This window comes from Mustela nivalis (assembly GCF_964662115.1).
Source record: "Mustela nivalis genome assembly, chromosome: 19".
NCBI classification, from domain to species: domain Eukaryota; kingdom Metazoa; phylum Chordata; class Mammalia; order Carnivora; family Mustelidae; genus Mustela; species Mustela nivalis.
In genome coordinates this window covers 39,041,032-39,060,097 of record NC_139038.1, presented here as the reverse complement: position 1 = coordinate 39,060,097, position 19,066 = coordinate 39,041,032, and the positions used below count along the sequence as shown (strand labels likewise).

Below are 19,066 nucleotides of genomic sequence, written 5' to 3'. Positions count from 1 at the left end.
CGCTGCAGCACACGGCCCACGAGTGCCGCCCTGTGGTGCACGTTCCTGCACACGCGTGCACTCACACACACGGACACACACACACACACAAGCATGTCCCCTTTGATCTCCAAAGGACACTCCGTTTACAAGCCCCTCATCGCAGCTGGCTTTTTGGGGCCTGTCCACCAATGTCCCGAGTAACGGGATTTGGCACCTCTGCTCCACCTCGGTCTGGCCGCTTCCCGGTACAGGTGGACATTTTTTTCCTTTCTCGCATTTTTCTTGCCTTTAAAAAAAAAATACTCCTTAAATGGCACTGACTTGACATGGCTTGTGCCCCAGGCCTGCGTACGGGGCCGGGCCGGGGGCCAAGTGGCCAACTCACTGAGTGCTTGGCCGGCTGGGGGTCTTTGATGCCGCCTCCACGGGAAATCTGAGTGAAAGACACGGGAGCACGATTTTCGGGACCGACGGTGCGGTGGGATTCATCCTGCCTCATGCGGTTCCCTTTGTCTCTCTCCCCATGACCCTTGTTTGGGCCGTCTGGGGAGAGGGTCCCGGGCTGAGGGTCGGGTGCGGACATGGGTGCAAGCGCGCACGGGAGGGTGCAGAGGGCAGGGGGGCTGAGGGCAGGGCCCCAGCCTTAAGAACAATGGGCAGCAGGGAGCACATCCACCTGTCCGCCCGCTCGTCTGCCCATCTGTCGGCCCGCCCGGCTTACCTCACCTGCCTGGCTCCGTGTGCCTGCTCACGCCCCACCATCCCACGGTCCGCCATGATGGGCTTGGCTGTCTGTCTGAGCACTTTCAGTCACTCCAGGACGCGGGTCCCTGCTCTTGGCCACTGTGTGGCTGGGAGGAAGAAGTGTGACTCTGGGCTGCAGCTCGGGCTTCCACCGCCGATTGGCTGAGGCAGGGACCAGATGACGGCCTCAGAACCCTATGGTAGCCATGGCAACCAGCCCCTTTAGACACCGCCACCCCCTGAGCCACTCCTGACTGCCGAGGGAGCAGGCAATACTGCCGTGGGCCCACACACTGGGTCCCCTTCGAGTGTCAGGTCAGGCATCACAGGACCCTGTTCCTGCACCAGCTGTTGAGTGCGTGTGCGTGTGTGCGTGTGTTTCATGTACATTCAGTGTGAAGGGTCCAGGTCCCTCTCGGGACATGTCCCAGCCCACTCTGCCTGACCACCTGCTGGAAGCAGGAACAATGTCTTTGCAGCCTGCACTTCGAGGAGGATTTCAGGTCAGGCTTGCCCCAGGGGCTGAAGGCCAGGCCATCTAGTGAGAAAATAATGGGTGAGGGCAATGGGAGAAAGGGCAGGGGGAACTCATCATACTCAGGGACACAGAGCCAAGCTCTCAATCCACCTGAGACCTCCAAGGGGCCTGCCAGCTTTTTCTGCCTGCCAACCCCTCCTCCACTCTCACCAACCTAGTGAACACAAAGACAGGCTCACCCTGTCCCTTTTCAAGAGCCTTTAGAGGCCCCAGCCTGGCCAGCCCTGTTGCTTCACAGACCCTGTGCCCCAACCCGGCGGGACTCTGGAACCTCAGTCACACCAAGCACTCCCCAACCCTGCAGAAACTAACCGCACACCAGTGACTTTGTACCTGCTCTTTCCTTGGCCTGAACCCCCTGGGTCTGTCCACGACCAGCCCCTTGGTAAGGGTTTCCTGGATGTCTCAAAACCAGTGCTTCTCATCAACGGTTCAACACAGCATCTCCCTGAGAACTGACCACCCCGGAGCCAACCCACCCCCGTCTTGAGACAGTCCACATATCCTCGGTTCAGCACAAGCACCACGAAGGCCCCCATGAGACATCTACCCGAGAGCCCTGGGAAGCCACATCCCACTTCCTGGACCACGTCCAGCCCACGCTTGCTGGAGAAGACAAGTGAGCAACAGTCACAGGCCTGTGACGACTCGTGAGCCCCAGGTCTTTGGGAAGAGGCTACGGTGGAAGGTGCCCAGGGGCTGCTGAGGAAGCCGCCGCCAAGGTCAGAAGGACCTGGGAAACAGAATCTGGAACACAGGTCTGTAGTGGTTGTACGTCCAAGGGAAACGGGCTCAGGCTGGGCCAGGTGGGGCCCAGAGCTACATGGCCCCAAAGCTGCTCACCAGCCCAGGCACCTGGCCCCAGACTTCTCCATACTGGCTTGGCCTCACCCCAACTTGCTCAGTCACAAGTGAGCCCCCTTGTCTGCTGGACAGCACCAGTAGACAGGTCTTGTCCAGGGACAAGGTGTGGGTGGGGACATAAGGCTGGGTCCGCTGGAGTTGGGAGTTGCTGGAGGATCCAGCACTGGGAGATGCATTCTGGGGCTCAGGGAGAGCTTGGGAAGGGCTCTGGCGTGCTGTGGCAGAGGGGGCCTGAGGGCGTAGGGCTGATGCTATTTAGCCAGTCCATGGGACCCGGGCTCTGGCTTGGGGGGAGGCGGCAGGCGGGGGCAGAAGGGCATCTGGAGCACAGGCTCCAGAGGGAAAAAGACAGTGCACGTGGGTGGCTTCTCAAGAGCTCTTCTGTGTTCCTAGCAGAGAGAAGCTGTGGACTTGCCTGTTCTTTCCACACCCCCCACTCTGCAAGCCGACATAGACCTGAGTGGGACTCAGGCAAAACCCTCAAGGTGAGGGGCCAGGCACAGAGCCACAGGCTGGGCCACGCCCTTCCTGACCTCAGGTATCCTTCCTGGGCCTCAGGACCCCATGGTGTTGACGGTCCCTTCCAGGGACCTCTGATGCCCCAGTCCCAAGGGACTACTCCATCCATAGCTAGTGATGGCCAGCCCTCACAGACTGGCTGGACTGTCAATGAAACACACGAACAAGGGCGTTGCCCAGGGGCTCCTGGAGGGCTGAGGAGGGACGGGGCCCAGCCTGTCTGCCAACCGGGGCCAGCGCAGCACAGTCTGCACTTCTGGGGGCTTGATGGTGATCAGTACAACTAGCCACCCCAATATAGAGGCCTGAGGGCCTGCGGGGCCTCAGTGAGGGGACTGGAGACTCTCAGCAGACTAGTGGAGGCATGGCCTGTGGGCAGAAGCAACAAAGAAGGTGAAACCAGAGGGGGCACTTGGCCTGGTGGCCTCCCAGTGCCCATCTCCGGGTCGCTGTGCAGCGTGTACGAGCTTCCCCACCTCTGCAAGGGGAACCACGTGGCAGTTTCTGCCTGTCAGGCACCTTCCCAGGCCCCAGGAGTTTTATTTAGGGGGGAAGGAAGTCCGTCATTCACAGACGGCTTGGCCTTCCCTGGACAGAGGATCTTTGTGAGGATTTGACCAGAGACTGGCTCTGCCAAGAAAGGGCCGAGGCCACAGCCAGATCCAACATAGGTTACAGGGATGGAAGTGACCTGCCGAGACCGCACCATGCTCCTTCTACTGACCAGCAGCCCTGGGGGCCAGTCTGGGCCGCGCTTGCGGTAACCCCAGGGCCCCAGGGAGAGCAGACCTGCAACCCTGAGACCTTCTTTCTGCTGCCCCCAAGTGTGGTAACCCCACTTCGGCTGGGCCTGTGCTTTTAACACTCTTGCATGGTCCTCCAGTGGTGACAGAGAGACCAAGGCCAGAGTCCACCGTCCCCCAATACGGCCCACAGGCAGCCTAGTCCCCACCCTGCTCCAGCCACAGGCCCCTTCAGCTACTGGCAGGCACACATACACTGCAAGTCCCGACAGGAGATCCCCCAACCTGAACCTGTAGCCTGGGTGGGGGCAAGAGCGAGCAGTGGGGCAAGGTATGACTGAGAGCCATGCCAGTGGATGGGGGGGCATCTGGGGTGCACAGCATAGGGCAGGGGGAGCCGGTGACACAGGCCATGCTAGAAAGGGATCCATTTAATTCAGTCCGGGGCTGAGGATGGGAAACACCAAGTGGGATCAAGTGGGCATTCGAGAGCTGGCCTGTCCAGACCACCACAGTGGTCACCGTGGCCAGAGGCTGTGGTCAGGCCAGCCAGGGCTGGGGCAGGGGTGGGCTGGGTGCTAGCACCTTTTGGTAGAATTTCTTAAAAATTAAAATCTGGGGGCACCTGGGTGGCTCAGTGAGTTAAAGCCTCTGCCTTCGGCTCAGGTCGTAATCTCAGGGTCCTGGGATCGAGTCCCACATTAGGCTCTCTGCTCAGTGGGGAGCCTGCTTCCCCCCTCTCTGCCTGCCTCTCTGCCTACTTGTGATGTCTGTCAAATAAATAAATAAAATCTTTAAAACAAAATAAAATCTGTTCCCAATGTTGGGAACATGCAGAAACAATCGTGTGCATCAAGACATGGGTCCAAAGGTAAGTTCCAGAGGAGTCTGGGACTGACGACAGCATTTCCCAGCTTCACCCAGAGATCTCAGGATCACTCCCTAGAGCAGGGACCCTGCCCCTCAATGATGTCCCTATGCTGGAGGGTCTGGCCGCTGTGCTCGCTGGCCAGCCACAGGCTCCCTCTGGCCTCCACCTCCATGAACACTGCCCAGATGTCTTCACTACTACAGCACCTGTCAGGGGAGCTGAGTGCCCCTGGGTCAGCTGCCAGGACCAAGTCAGGGGGATCACTCCCTGTCCTCCCAGAGTGATCCAAACGGGTCTCAATGCTCAGTACTCCCAGGAAAGGGCTGGGGATGAAGGTCAAGGCACCCCCAAATCTCGGAGCAGAACAGACTCAGGGCACTGGCCCAGCCGCCCACTAGGAATCCCATCCCTGCACCTCCCAAGAGCTGGTGGGGGTGCCCACCGCCCTGAATGGCGCGTCAGCAGAGCTCCTTCCCGGCCACTCCCAGGGTGAGCCCAAGCTACCCGGCCTCTGCTCCAGAGAGCCCTCCAGGCAGACGGGGATGTACAACAGGGAGACGGTCTGTTGCCAGATGGCTTCAGCAACACTGAACCCTCCTGGAGGAAGGCAAGACACTGACACCAATCCCGGTTCCACAGCTCAGCCATATCCCGGGTCTCTGGGGCAGGACACAACAAGCTCAAAGACTACTCAGGAGAGTACTTCCAAGCAAAGCAGCACACACATAGCCCAGTTCAGACTTTACTTGTGCTGCCCCCAAAGTGTGGTGACTCCACGTCAGCTGGGCCCCCACTTGAGGGGGAGGGGGAATGCAGAGGCAGCAAGATGGCCCCAGACCTCTGGGGACCCTGACATGAGACTTCCTGGGGCCTCCACAAAGCCCTCCCAACCCTGGAAGCTGCTGGGTCATCAGAGAAGAACGGTTTCATCCACTACCCACGCGTGGCCCTCAGCACCACCCCAGGCCCTTGGGTCCACAGTGCCGCGGGGCAGGCAAGGCGGTGAGCATGGCTGTCAGGCATGGGTCCGAGTCGCTCATGTCCTGCTGGCTCTTTTCTGCACGACTGCTGGCTCAGCCAAAGCCTGCTGCCGCAGCCGCTCAATCAGCTCCTCCACGTAGACCTTGAACAGAGGAGTCGGAGCCTACGGGAGGGACCCAGGGTCAGGACAAGTCGCTCTGGGGAAGACGGGAATTCAGCTGCCGCTGCCCAAATACCAAGAGAAATCTGGCGCAAGAAGACTAGACCCCTCAGGCTTGGCCACAGCTACCAGCCCAGAGGACAGCACCTTGTCCATGAGACGGGGCCACTGGGGACACAGGGACCAGCGTCTGTCCCCAGCTTCCCTGCCCCGGGGCTGCAGTGGGAACAGAATCAGTAGCCACTGCGCCATGGTGGGTTCCCTGTTCCAGCAGCAACCACAGGCTCCAGACCCTTCCAGGGTGCAAGACACAAAAAGACCTCAGCTCCATACTAGGAAGACCCCAGGACAGGGGGGCTACGTAGCCAAAGAAACCAAAGGTGCCGCCAAGAGTCTTTCTGTCCATGAACTTATGAAGCCAGCTGGGGGCGGGGGCAGGGACAGGAGAGAGTCAGGGCCTCGAGAGGAGAGGGCATGCTGCACAGAACCCAGGGCTGTGGTTGTATCTGGCCAGCTGTGCACGGTGGCAACTCCTCCCCTGGCTCAGTGGGGGCCGTGGCCCTAGTCCAGGCTTGCCCTAAGGCAGCACACGCCCCCAACCCGCCTGTCTGCTAGTGCCCACGCCTGCTCACCTTCTCCTCCAGGAGCCTCTGCTTCTCCACGGCCTCATCCAGCGTCAGGCCAACCCACTCGGCTTCTGCCTCCGGGATGACAAAGTCCTGCAGGGGAGAGACCGGGCACACAATGAGCAGCAGTACCACCTGTCAACTGGGCCCACAGGAAGCAACAAGTTCAGACCGAAGCCCTCACCTTGTACTTGTCATAGATGGCGGCCCTCTTCTTGGGGTCCTCCGGGTGCAACTGGGGGTCCTGTCGCGCCAGCCGCAGCAGCATCCCTCGCTTCAGGTCCATCCCAAACTTGGAGCACAGGTCCTCCTTGGGAGTCTGGCAGGAGGCTACGCATGGGGCCAGGTGTTGCGGGGTGGGGGTGCCTGCCCACCCGCCAGCGGACACCACCAGGCTCCTCCTCAGCAGCCAGAGGACCCCAGGCCACCCCCAGAGGAAAGGAAGGCCTGAGAGCAGGGAAGGAGGCAGCAGTGCTCACAGGGAGCCCATTTACAGTTCACGGGTGACCCTGCACCCCAGACACGGGCGTGCCCCAGAGAGTCTCTGACTTGCCAGGAGACTCGGCTGTGTGCTGGCACATCCCCCTGCTCACCTTGAGGATGTAAAAGTCAAACCCGTAGGCCTCGTCGATGAGGTCCAGGGTCCGCCGAGTCACAGTAACGGTGAACCTCCTGTCCAGGATCTCACTGTACAGCTCACGCTGAAACAGCTGTGGCTTCCACACCTTCTTCACCCGCTTCGAGAGCTAAGGGAGGACCAGAGACCTTGTGAGTGCTGCCGCTCCTCCCTACAGAGCCAAACGGGGTCCAGGGCCTCTTCCTGAGACTCTGGACCAAGAGGTAGATGGACCAGACCCACCTGGGGACCCAGAGATCAGCTTCTCCTCAGCGCTGCCTGGGCTGCTGGTGTGTGTTCCAGACACACCACACGTACAACCATAACCCCGTGGTGCATGGGTCATCACATTCCAAACCAGGGACCAAGGGGCCAAGGCAAAGGGAGAGGCCACCTGAAGGGGCCTCAAACACACAAGCCACCGTGCAGAAGGCCCAGCTCCCCGTCCAGGTTTCCCACAAGACACGGCAGGTGGTGGACGGCCGGCTATGTGTCTCCCAGCCTTCCCGAGTGCAGTGACGATGTGCCAGTGCTGGCCACGGCCATGTCAAGGAGGCCAACGGCAGCGTGTCAGGCTGACAGAGGGCCGAAGACTTGCCGTCTTCCGACGGCCCCCGCACACACTCGTCCTCCCATCCTTACATCTGGCCTGGCTAATCTCCCCAGTGGCCCTGCGCTGACTGGTTCCCACAGGCACCACCATCTCAGGACACCAAGAGGGGTTCACGGGCAGTCAAGTTAGCTGGAACAGCATCCTCACAGGTCAGCCTGCTTCTTCCACAGAACTGAGTCTGCACAAGCACACACCCCTACCGCACCCCACCCCGGAACCCCCAGGGCTCAGCACCGCACCCAGAGCAGCAAACCCCAGAGAAGTCCTCGGAAGCCTGCCCTGCTCCCCTACCTTGTCGTTGTTGACGTATCTGTAGCCCAAGATCCAGCCTTCCCCACCCCAGAGCCCCAGCTGGGATTCTGGGGGGTAGTAGATGGGAATGGGTACATCCTCCACGCGTTCCCGCTGCCCATTCTTGGGGTTGATCTTGAACTTAACCCCGTGCGGCCTATAGTGCACAGGAGTGGGTGTTCGCACCTCCTCCAAGGAGCGCAGGTAGTGCTGGGGCAAGCGGGAGCAAATACCCTCCCGCAGCCGGAGCCGCTTCCACAGGCCGACCGGGAACTTGTGCAGGGGCATCGCGGCAGCCTGACCGGAGGCGGGGATGGGGCTGTTAGACCGCAGCCCCGACGCACTCCGGCCCTGTCCCCTGACCCCCGGCGCCCCCGACCCCAGCCCCCTGACTCCCCACCCCGGTCCCCCCGACCCCAGTCCCTGACTCCCCACCCCGGTCCCCCCGACACCAGCCCCGACTCCCCACCCCGGTACTCCCGACTCCAGTCCCCTGACTCTCCACCCCGGTCCCCCCGGCACCAGTCCCCTGACTCCCCACCCCGGACTCCCGACACCAGCCCCCTGACTCCCGACTCTGGTCCTCCAGACCCAGCCCCCCGAAACCGGCGCGGCCCCAACTCCAAGTCCGAGCCCAACTACCCATGTATTCTCTCCCCTCGCCCCGACTCCTAATCCCGGACCCTGACCCGGACCCTGGCAGGACCTCCTCGCCCGACTAGACGCGGCTCTAACCTAGCGTCCAGCCTGCCTCTCCGAGTTCCGCGCCCCACCGGAACCGGAAGTCGTGACACCACGCTCAGCACCTGTCCGCCGCTAACTGGCCGAAAAGCCCGTCAGTCTAGCCTCGTCCCGCCCCCTTCCCTGCCTTTAGGGACCGTGGAAAATGCCGGGCAGTGACGGCGGCGGCTCAAGGCACCGTCAGCAAATGCGGCTCCTTTTCCCTGGAGCAGAGCTGGGGGCGGGGAAGAGTGGATCCTGTCATCCTTGGTCCCACTCCCTCTGCTCCCCTCCGAGAGCAGAATTCTGTGTTAAGTGGAAAAACTCTTCTGTCTCGGGGCGCCGCGGTGGCCCCGTCGGTTAAGAGTCCGACTCTTGATTTCAGCTCTGAGAACCAGCCTCACTAAGCATAGATCCTGCTACAGAGCCTTCCCGCCCCCCGTCCCGTCCCCCCCCCCCGCCCCCGCGCTGTCTAAAAGACCCTTGTGACTTGAAATATCACTGTAGAATATTAAACTCAGCAATCACAGCAAAATCAGAGCGACATAAAAATGTCTTAACTTCTTGAAAACTTGTAACCCAAAAAACACCATATATAAATGTTTGTTCTCCCTTTACAAGTGCAGGGTGACAAGGGGTGGGGGAGTAGGGACAGTAAGTGGGAGGGCTCCATGTCCCCACCCCACCGCACGGCACCTTCGGCTGCCTGAGCTTCCTGCGGTCACTTCTGGCCATTTCCAGCACTCCTGGTACAAAGAGCAGCCCACTACAGTGTGGCCTTAGGGGAGAGGCAGTCAGCCCCCCTTCTCCTGCTTCCCCCACAGAGGCTGGGCTAGGTCTTGGGGAACCCCTCCCCAAATACACAGTCAGGCCTATACAAGGCAGCAGTCATCCCTTCCTTCCCCGAAGCAACCAGAGAGGATGCGTAGCCCCCCAGACAGGGCCCAGGAACCCATGGGGTGGCTAGAGAGATAGAGTCAGGCCAGTGTGTGCCCCGGGGTACTGCACACCCGTAGCAGTTCAGCAGCCCTGTCCCCAGCGCCTGCAGTTCCAAAGCCAAGTGCCAAACAGAGGGGAGCAGCAGGACTGGACAGCCAAAACCCAGCCACTCGTGGCAGCCCCAGGGCCCAGCAGCTCCCTGGTGAGTGCCGTCACCTCCCGCCACAGTCGTGCATCTGCAGGGAGCACCCCCATGCCCAAGGAAGGCTGGCTTCAGGGCACACCTCATCACGGAGCCAGGGATGCAAAGAGGGCACAAACCCTGCTTGGTGGGGCAGAGGCCTGTGGGAGGTGGGCTCAGGACTCCTCGGTCCCCTGGGTCTCACCTCACCACCTCACAGGGGAACAGGGATGATGGGGGCCTCTCTCTCCCCATCTCCAACCACCATGTTTCAGCCAGAACACAGGCCCTAAGTTTCTAAGGAGCCAGGCCTGGGCCCCAGGCGCCCCAGCAGACGCTGGCTGGGACCTGCTGAGGGACCAGCAGGCACCTGGGAACTGAGGGGGCAGGTGCAGTCCTCTCCTCAGAAGGAAGCCAAAGAGTGTGCGGGCAATTTTATTCAGCTGGAAATGGACCTGGACAGGGTCCTTCTCCTTTGGTCCTGCCCCTGGCCAGAGAGCCCATCATCACAGTGGCTGGTGTCCCTGAGCTGGCCACGTCATGTCACCGTATACAGGTCCTCTCGGTGGTTCTTGCAGATCTGGTAGTGGCAAGTGAGCTTCTGCGAGCAGGCCCAGGGCTTGGTGTGCTCCTCCCGTGGCGGGAGCAGGCAGGCCGCACTCCCGGCCAGCAGCACGTGCCAGAGGCTGTGGGTGTAGTAATAGTTGTCACTGGTCATCATGGAGGTGTAGATGGCAATGCCCAGAGCAGCCATGGAGATGCCGGGCAGGAGGTAGAAGGCCCAGCGCTGCCAGGACGTGGGGTAGCAGTGGCGCCGGCGTCCGCAGCGGTACACCTGGAGTGAAGCGGCCCGTGAGCGCAGGCAGAGGATGCTACTGGAGCCGCAGCTCCCAGGATCCCTCCCCCCAGGTCTGGGCAGTGGGATGGACTGTTGGTGTGGCTGTTTGGAGAGGCCCCAAGGGCACAGAGACCTGGCATGGGCCAGGCCCGAAGCCATGCTGGGCCCTCATGGGTGCCCCCAGCAAGTTCTCAGCAGATGTGTGGAACTCGGGCCCAGGGGCAGGAACATGGCCAGAATGGAGGGCCAGGCTCTGTTCCCCGGAAGCAGGGGTCTGTGGGGGGCCCAGACCGTCTTCTCCCAATCATCAGGGGAGGGGGCCTGGGCAGGAGCGCTGGCCTGTCCCAGCTCCTTACCCACATGGTGACCATGACCACAAAGGCAAAGAGGCAAGGCCCCATCATGTTCCAGGCACCCCTGCGGTCCAGCTGCAGGGACATGGCGAAGATCAGCGTGCCCAGGAGAAACAGGACCTGGACAAGACACAGGGGTGACCACAGGGTCACGGGAACCCTCAGTCAGTCGTTCATGACCACACAAGGTCCGGGAGGAACAGGTGCCCTGGTCCTGGTCATTGTCCCACAGCCCCCACTATCCCTTGGCCTGAGAGCTGCCAGCAGATTTTGTCCTGCTCTGCACTGATCCACGGATCCACTGATCCGTCCACCAGTGAACTTTTGAGGCACACACATGGCCTGGCAAGGTGCCAGGCCACGTGTCTCTGTCAGCCAAGACCAGTTGAGGCAGAAAAGTCCCTAGAGTGTCCTTAGCACCTGGGACTGTGGGAGCAGAGCCGGGGGCTCATCAGGGAGGCCTGGCCTCAGGCAGGTGCTCTAGGCCTCCTCTCTGAAGGGGGTTGTGGGAGAGACAGGCTGGGGACCTCACTTAACCTTGTCCACTGCCGTTCTTTCCTGGCATCCCCAGGCAGCTAGCCCTTCCCAGCTGGAGGCAGCTTCTTCCAGCAGGTGAATGGGGGTTCCAAGGCACAGCAGGTTTCTAAGCACCAAGCCCTCTTTCTGGTCTAGTCCTCAACACACGGTGGGCCAGGAGCCCAGGCACAAGTGTCAGGAGTCACTCACGTGTTTCTGGGCTGCCTTCAGCCGCGCCATGCAGAGGATGGTGACCCAGATGGACACCCCGGAGCCCAGGAAGTCACAGTACTGCAGGGTGTCATAGCCCAGGATGCAGAGCACTGCCTCGCCAGGCTGGTCGCAGGCGTGGTAGAACTGCGGGGCAGGGGTGGTGAGCCGCGGCCAGCCCCTCTCCCAGCCCCCTCCCACTCCCGCACCCCCTGCAGCAAGCCCACCGTGGAGAAGAACATGGTGTAGGCATAGACAGAGGCCTCCACCAGGTGCGAGCGGTGCACCGAGACGGCGATGGGAGCCAAGAACATGAGGTTGCTGAGAGTGAGAAGGAGGGCGGCCACCCGCTGCTGGGCTACCGTCTGGGCCGTGCTGTTGTCCGTGCAGCTCCACCCACGCCAGCCTGGGAGCCAATGAGATGCCAAGGGGGCTGAGGCCAGGAGGCATCCTTCTGAACCCCAGAGCCTTCCCCTCCCCGGCAGAGAAGCCCCTTCCTCACCCAGAAGCAGGCTGGAATGGGGCAGGGCAGGAGTAGGGCAGCTGTGGGCAGGAGAGGCCTAGGCCATCAGTGCCTGAGACACAGTGGGGGTGAGGGACTGAGGAAGTACGTAGGAAGGAACAGGGAAGAGGCATCTGCCCTAGCCCGGCAGAGTCCCTCTTGGGCCCTGGCAGAGTGGAGGTGGGCTCCCCAACCTTGCCCTGCAAGGCCCAGAGGCAAGGCGCCCAGCAGGCTCAGTTGATGGAGCACGCAAGGCTTGATCCCAGGTCCTGAGTTCACGCCCCACCCGGGGTGGAGAGATGACTTAAATACATAAACTTGAAAACAAGAGCCGGTGTCCCAAGGCCCGTGGGCCCAGGCCTCACCGGCCTTGCAGCTGCAGCCCGCATATAGGTAGCTGTGTCTGCGCAGCAGGACGCACTGGCCATAGGGTCCGCAGTCGTTCAGGCAGGGCACCAGGGTCAAGGTGGTCTCCACGAGGACTGAGGCCTGCTCACACTCCCTGTAAGGAAGGGGCCGCAGGAAGCCTAGCTGCTGACACCCGCTGCCCGTACCTCGTCCGGGCTCTCGGCAGGCTCTGGGATACAGGAACCCACATCCGAGGCCACCAGGCTCCCAGTCCTGGAGGACAGCAGCAGCGAGCTCTGCTGAGTCTGAGACGTACCCCCCACCCCCCGCCAACATGCCCTGAGGCCCAGTCTCCTGGGGCTATGTCCTGGACTGGTCCCCCTCCTTGGGTCCTGACTCCCAGGGCTGCAGCATGATGGGTGAGCACGTGGAGAAGAAGCCCTCACAACTCCCGGAAGGCAAAGGGCCCCACAGGGCTTTGGTCGCTCCCCAACCTGGACCTGGGCAGCCCCATGCATGGTTCTGCTGGGAGCAGTCTGCCGCCTGCCCCCAGCCAGCAGTCCCCAGGTCTACTCACTCTGGACTCTCGGGGCACACGAGCTGCAGGGAAAGGTACCAGTTGTCCGTCTCTGGGTAGGGGATGATGAGGTCGGCCTTGTGCGATGCAGCACTCAGGGTCAGTGGGGAACCCTGAAAGAAGGCTGCAGCAGAGGGGGGCTGATCAGTAGCGGCCAGAGGGGCTGGCCGGGGACCCTGGGCCGCACGCTGCCAGCGCATACCTGTGGTACAGTTGAGCGACGTGTGGAAGCCGAGGAAGGGGGAGGCGGCATTCACACAGACAGCGACCAAGGTGCTGTTGGTAATTCCAGTCTGGAAGGAGAAGCCACGCACTCAGCCCCAGTCCCAAGGCAGTGGGCTCCCACTCTGGCTGGCTCCATTCTCCGTGGCTTCTGCTGGCCCAGGGCCCTTCTAGAACCCTTCCTTCCAGGACGGGGGACGCCCAGCCTGATCCCACCCACAGCCTCACTTCCTGAGGCACAGCCCGCAGAACAGGCCTCCCTCTCCTCAGACAGAGCCCCTAATCTGCCCCAGGGCCTGTGGGGGTCAGCTTGTCGCCCGAAAGGCCGACCTACTCTCTGTGCCAGAGTCAGCGTAGGAAGACCCAGGCAGCACCCCTGAGGCTGGGCGGGGCTGAGCCCAGGCTGAGCCAGGAAGCAAGGCCCTCCCCGGTCAGGGTGCCTACCTTGTTGGCCCGCAGGGAGACAGTGAGGGAGCCCCCGCTGTCCATGCCGGTGTCCATGTACAGCCGCATCACCGAGGGCGTGGCGGGCCGCACTCGCACCCACACCCTGTCCACAGGCCAGAAGCGCACAGACACCACGTCCAGGTCTTCCCGAATGACTGGGTAGCTCACCAGGCAGCAGGGGCCCCCATGCCTCCTGCTGCTCCCGCCTAGGCCGTGGTCGCCGTGGTCACCGGGGTGTGGGGGCAGCAGTCCCGTGGAGGCATTGCAGCTCTCGTTCAGGCTGCTCTGTGGAAGGTGCTGGAAGTTCAGGTTCCACGGCCTGCAGGCTATCGGGGGACAAGGGGTTCAGCCACAGGAAGGCCTAGGGATCCGCGGCAGGAGGCGGAGCCACCCGTGCCCGTCCTCCCCCTTAGCCCACCTGTGAGGACAGCTACCACCTGGAAAGCCACCAGCACGCGAGGCCCCGCCAGGCTCTTGGCGGTCACCTGCAGCCACCGGTCCCAGGGTGGTGAGGGCAGCAGCAGGCGGCAGGCCCCAGTGGGGCTGACGCACATGAACACCTTCTGGAAGTTTCTGGGCAGGGTGGCAGCGCCCACGGTGAGGCGCACAGGGCAGCCCAGGCTCCCGTTGGCGGCACAGCCCTGCAGCTCCAGCTGCAGCTCCTGGGTGTACTCAGGGATGAAGATTCTGTGGCCGCGGGGACAGGGTCTCGCTCAGCCTCTGTGCCTTCCACCAGCCTCCCGAGGCACCACGCCCGGAGGCTCCGCCTCGCCAGGGGTCCTACTCACTTGAGGTAGCTGGGATGGGAGAGGAGGGTCTGCGGAAGGGGAACGTCAGGCTCCAGGATGGAGACCTCCACCGTCCGCACAACCAGCATATCAGGCTGGAAGACGTAGGCGCAGGTGGGAACGAAACCCTAGGGAGAGAGCAAAGTGTGGGGAGAAAGAACATGCATATGTGGGGGGCACATCAGGGGCAGACACGGGAGCTGGCGGGGGGCAGAGCTGGAGCAGACATATTGGAGCGGGGTGGGGGGTGCAGGGCTGGAGCAGAGAGCCCAGGCATGGAACGGGATGGAGAAGTGTGGGAGGCACTGGACCTGTGCATGCCGGGCGGAACCTAGAGCAAAGTCAGCGAGTGGCATGCCCACGGTGAGGGAGCCTGTCCCCTCCTCCCCGAAGGCAGCCCCCTTACCTTCACCTCGATCTTCTGGGAGGCGGTGGGCAGGTGGGCCACCACAAACCAGTCCCCGGGGGCTGGGTGGGAGATGTTGAGGGAAGCGTTGCTGTCCAGCATCTTGATGAAGAAGGGGGACTGCACAAAGCTGTTGGCGGGGAAGCTGGTGCCCAAAGGGTTGATGACAGGAGGGGCACCATAACGGAAGTACCTGTGGGCGGAGGACCGTGGGCGTCAGGGCCTGGCAGGGCGCGCCCAGGAGGGGGAGGGGAAGGGGGTGGGAGAGAGGGGGAGGGGACCTACACAGTGATCTCCACGCTGGCGCAGGCGGGGCCGCTGCCCCGGGACACTTGCAGCAACCAGCGCAGCAGCACGGTGTCGGGGGGCACGCGAAAGCGGAACAGTCTGGCACTGCCGTACCAGCTGTAGAAAGACAGCTTCTGTGGGGACTGGGAGAAATGTTCGGACACCAGCCTGATATCTGCGGGGAGAAGGTGCCGTCAGCTGGCCCCCTACCTCCTCACGGGGCCCTACAGACAGAGTAGCCTGGCACACCCCCACCCCCGGCCCCGTCGCTGCCCCACCAGCCATGGCAGCTGTCCTCCCCTCCTGCAGCCCCGGTGACTCCAGGGTCAAAAGATGGAGGCTCACGGGAGGTGCTCAGGGCTGTAGCGCCGCCCCTGCCCCCACCTTTGTCCTGGGCACCGGACAGCAGCAGACTCTCTCCCCTCCCACTCCATGCAGGGGGCCACGCTGAGGTGAGGGGACTCAGGCCCAGAGGCTGGCCACCTGCTCAGGCCCACCGTGACCTGAGACACAGCCAGAGGAGAGTCAGAGTTCCGCCTCACCCAGACAGGAGGCGAGCAGAGCCAGGTGCGAAGATGAAGGGACAGCTGGCTCCTGTGCTCACGTGGGCGTGTGCCCATGCAGGGTGGTACAGAGACAAGGCAGGGGCCCCTGGCAGCAAAAGGCTCCCGGCCCCAGCCTCCCAGCCCCTCTCCCCCTCCCACCTCTGAGGCTCCCCGGCTCCCCACCCCTCCACACTCTGTAACTCGGCCTGTGTCATGCCAACCTTTCCAGGGCCAGCTCTGTGTCTTCTGGAGCTCAGCCCAGAGACAGGGGGACCCACCCTGATGAGGCCCCTGCTGGGGGTATCCACTGATGGAGCACACACTGCCCCAGAGCAGGTGTCTGACCCCACATGTGGTGCCCACCCACAATCCTCCCTCTTGGAGATCCTACAGAACAGATCACCCCGAGCATTCTTTGTGCTCCTGGGGATAGCTAACTGGGCATGGGTTCCAGTCATAAGGTGCCTGGGCTGGAAGGCAGAGAGTCCAGCCCCAGCTCAGGCTCAGGCCTCATGCCTCCTGTGACCTTGGGTGTCCCTTCCTCTCTCTGAGTCCCAATTTCCTTGTGAGTTGGCTAAGGGAGACAGCACCTCCCTTCAGGTGCCCTGCCCTCCAAAGTTAATGGATACGAGAAAGTGCTTCTGGAAGAAATGCACTGTAGACACAGTAGGGTGTGACCTCCCTCTCCCTCTCTTCCAGGCTGAAGGCCTCTCCCTGCCCCACTGGGCGAGTGGTTGGCTGACACCATCTCCACTTCCCCTTCCCCACCTCAACAAGCAGGCCAGGGGCCCCTCCAGGTAAGCTAGGGGAGCAGGGAGGGAGCCAGGAGAGCCAATCCCCTCTGCCAACCTCCTGAGCCTCCCGTGGAGGCATTGGAGAGAAGGTAGTGACCCACTTGCAAAGCCAGACTGAGCTCCAAAGGAGCCCCGCACAGCAGGGAGCTCAGGGGCAGGCTCTAAATCCAAGACTTTCCCTGTGGCAGCTGGCCGCCAGGTCCCACCCCCCAGGCTGTGGACTGAACGCTAGGAAGCCAGAAGCTGCTGACCTAACACAAACCTCCTCCCAGGGCTGCTTCAGCCCCTAGGATAACGTGATGAGAAGGGCAGAGCAGAGTGCTGGGGAGCTGAGGTAGGACAGTCCCCCACCCCCACCTCAGAACCAGGGCACCTTAGAGAAACAGTCTGCCAGCTGCGCACCCAGCAACCTGGCCTGAAAAGGGGCAAGGACTTCCAGCTGCTGCCAGTGCTGGAATGTCAGCCTGAGGGCACCTGGAACACAGCTGGTAGGTGTGACGTTTCAGCAGGTGCACAGGAGATAAGAGACCTGTTCAAAATCCCCTGAAGAGCCAGGGAAACCCCTTCCCAAGGCCACAGCTTGACCTCCCTGGCCCAGACCCCCACCCGGTTATCTTGCTAAATGCTAGGCCATTACCACATGACATCTTTCAGGGAGCCTCGGACTCATGGACCCCAGCCCTGTGCCACAGGCCCCTCCAAGGACACAGGGTCAGATGGAAAAGAGAAAAAGTCCCTGAGACTGTCCTAGGAACCCCAGAGAGGGCACGCCAACACACACAGGTACCCTGTACAGAGACCCTGCCCATGCACAGACTCCAGAAGCCAGGGCCACACAGGGCCTGACCTCTCAGCAGGCCTAAGAGGTGAGGGGCTGCCCCAAGTTTTCCATCTCCATAAACCCCCCACCAGCGAGCCCTCCCTCAGCCCTGCCCCAGGATGGAGAAACAGGTGGACATAAGGAAGGCAATATCCCACGGAGCAATTCAACCAGGTGCCCATCTCCGGGTAAACTACCTTTCATTTCAAGCCGTGCCAAGCTCAGACACCAGAGGCACAGCCCTCAAAGAAACAAGAGCTTGGAGGGTTTCAGGGAAGGGGGGAGGGGCAGGGAGCCAGGAAGTGGAGGGAGAGAGCCCCTGCTGAGCGGGATAAGCTGCCTGCTGTCCTGGGGGAGGTGTTGGCTGGGGCCTGCTGTGGAGGGGGGGAGGTGTGGGCCACCTATCACCGGCCACAGGGCCCTCAGGGAGACCCAGGCCATAGTCAGGGGAGGCTACTCAGCACCCACAGGCAGGACGGTGGGGGGGGGGGTGCAGAAGCCACCTCCTGGGGGTTCAGTCAAGGATGGGGACAACCCTGGCCTGCCAGGCTCCTCAGGTCCACTTGGGAGTCCAGCCTGCGAGAAGCACGGCCAGCTGCTGAGAGTCACTGCACTTAGGTTGGCTAAGACTCTGCAAAGGATGAAGGCGGGCCACCCACCTGGGCCCCACTCCTGGATCTAAGCAACTTTCTCCTAACTCCCAAGTCTCTGAAGCCAGAGGGGCGCCCCAGAACAACATGGCACAGCTCCTCTCTCCCGCAGCCGGAGTGCCAGCTGCGTCCCCCTGCGCTCCTTCGCCTCCCGGTCCCTTCGCCCGTGGGTTGTGCCCTACCTAAACGCGCCGGGAGGGCCCGAGAGCGAAGGGCGCACTCCAAGGGGTCAGTCTGGACGAACTCGGCCCCGGGGACAGTGGATGGGGCGCCAGCGTCCTTTCCACCCCCACCACTTAACACTCGGCTCCCGAAAGGGGCCGCCCCGAACCCCCCCAAACCCCCTGCCTGGGGTGGGGACCTGGGCTCTGCGCCCGCGCGAGGTGACCGCACAGGCGCCCCCAGGGTGAGTCACAATCCAGACCCCGCCTCCCGGCAGCCCCCCAACCCGGCCAGCGCACGCCTCCCCCCGCCATGGCTCCCGCGGGTCCGCGCCCGCTCACCGCTCTTCCTGCTGTCGCCGGCGGCGGCAGGCGGGGGCCGAGCGAGCAACAGCAGCAGCAGCGGCCCCGCCACGGCCACCGCCGCGCCCCCGGTCCCGGTCCCGGTCCCAGCCCGGCCCATGGCTCCGCGCTCGGCCCGGCGCTACCCGGACCGCGTCCCCGGCCGCCCGCCCCCGCCGCCACCCGGGCAGCCACCGCCGCCCCTGCGGCCCCCGCCACCGCAGCTGCCGCCTCTGCCCCGGGCTCCCATCGTCCCGGCCGGTCCCAGCCGCCGGCGCCCCGGGCACTTCCGCCTGCGAGGCCCCGCCCCGCCGGGAGCCGGGGCCCGAGCGGGACTCGCGGACAGGGTTGGGAAGGAGGAGGCTGGCGGGGGCCGAAGCGGGCCGAAGGAGACTTGGGGACACAGGGGGAGCGCGATGAAAATGGGTCAGAGGGAGGTCGCGGGCTGAGAGGGAAGGCAGACTCACCGCCGCACGCGCTGCTGGGGGAGGCAGGGCGGGACAGGAGGGTCACGCAGCGCGCACGAGGGACTTGGAACCGAGAGGGCCGGGGCGCGGCGGGCTGGCGCGGGACCCAGCGGGGCGCGCGGGGGACGTGGGACGAACGGGCACTGGGGGACTGCAGGCTGGCGGGGGACCACGGCGCACGAGGGCAGAGGGCTGGCGCGGGTCCCAGCGGTGCGCGCCGCGGCGTGGGACGGAGGGGGCACGGGGAGGGAGCGGCGGGCTGGCGCGGGACCCAGCGGGGCGCGCGGCGGACGTGGGACGGAGCGGGCACCGGGGGGGCTGCGGGCTAGCGGGGGACCACGGTGCACGAGGGCAGAGGGCTGGCGCGGGACCCAGCGGTGCGCGCGGGAGCGTGGGACGGAGGG

At 63.2% G+C, this 19,066-nt stretch overlaps 2 protein-coding genes across 5 annotated transcripts; both read right to left on the bottom strand.

Annotated features, from left to right (window-relative positions):
* Window positions 1-4,989: 4,989 nt before the first annotated feature.
* Window positions 4,990-8,345, bottom strand: MRPL28 (mitochondrial ribosomal protein L28). Of its 3 annotated transcripts, none has more exons than XM_082714155.1 (6): window positions 8,284-8,345; window positions 7,549-7,845; window positions 6,622-6,774; window positions 6,213-6,347; window positions 6,035-6,121; window positions 4,990-5,405 (listed from the first exon to the last, which is right to left on the bottom strand). In XM_082714155.1, the coding sequence occupies exons 2-6, from the start codon at window positions 7,834-7,836 to the stop codon at window positions 5,298-5,300; spliced, it is 771 nt and encodes a 256-aa protein (XP_082570281.1). In that variant the 5' UTR covers window positions 7,837-7,845; window positions 8,284-8,345; the 3' UTR covers window positions 4,990-5,297. The 3 variants fall into 3 exon arrangements, with proteins under 3 accessions (XP_082570281.1, XP_082570282.1, XP_082570283.1); XM_082714156.1 differs by having other exon boundaries at window positions 8,191-8,292; XM_082714157.1 differs by having other exon boundaries at window positions 8,238-8,287.
* Window positions 8,346-9,807: 1,462 nt separating this feature from the next.
* On the bottom strand, window positions 9,808-18,424 carry PGAP6 (post-GPI attachment to proteins 6). Of its 2 annotated transcripts, none has more exons than XM_082713618.1 (13): window positions 18,196-18,424; window positions 14,881-15,058; window positions 14,596-14,788; window positions 14,190-14,317; window positions 13,820-14,088; window positions 13,399-13,727; window positions 12,935-13,025; window positions 12,733-12,856; window positions 12,173-12,309; window positions 11,533-11,711; window positions 11,306-11,452; window positions 10,583-10,699; window positions 9,808-10,223 (listed from the first exon to the last, which is right to left on the bottom strand). In XM_082713618.1, exons 1-13 carry the CDS (start codon window positions 18,314-18,316, stop codon window positions 9,927-9,929), a joined length of 2,310 nt encoding a protein of 769 aa, XP_082569744.1. In that variant the 5' UTR covers window positions 18,317-18,424; the 3' UTR covers window positions 9,808-9,926. The 2 variants fall into 2 exon arrangements, with proteins under 2 accessions (XP_082569744.1, XP_082569745.1); XM_082713619.1 differs by lacking the exon at window positions 18,196-18,424 and adding an exon at window positions 15,268-15,394.
* Between the last annotated feature and the right edge of the window lie 642 nt (window positions 18,425-19,066).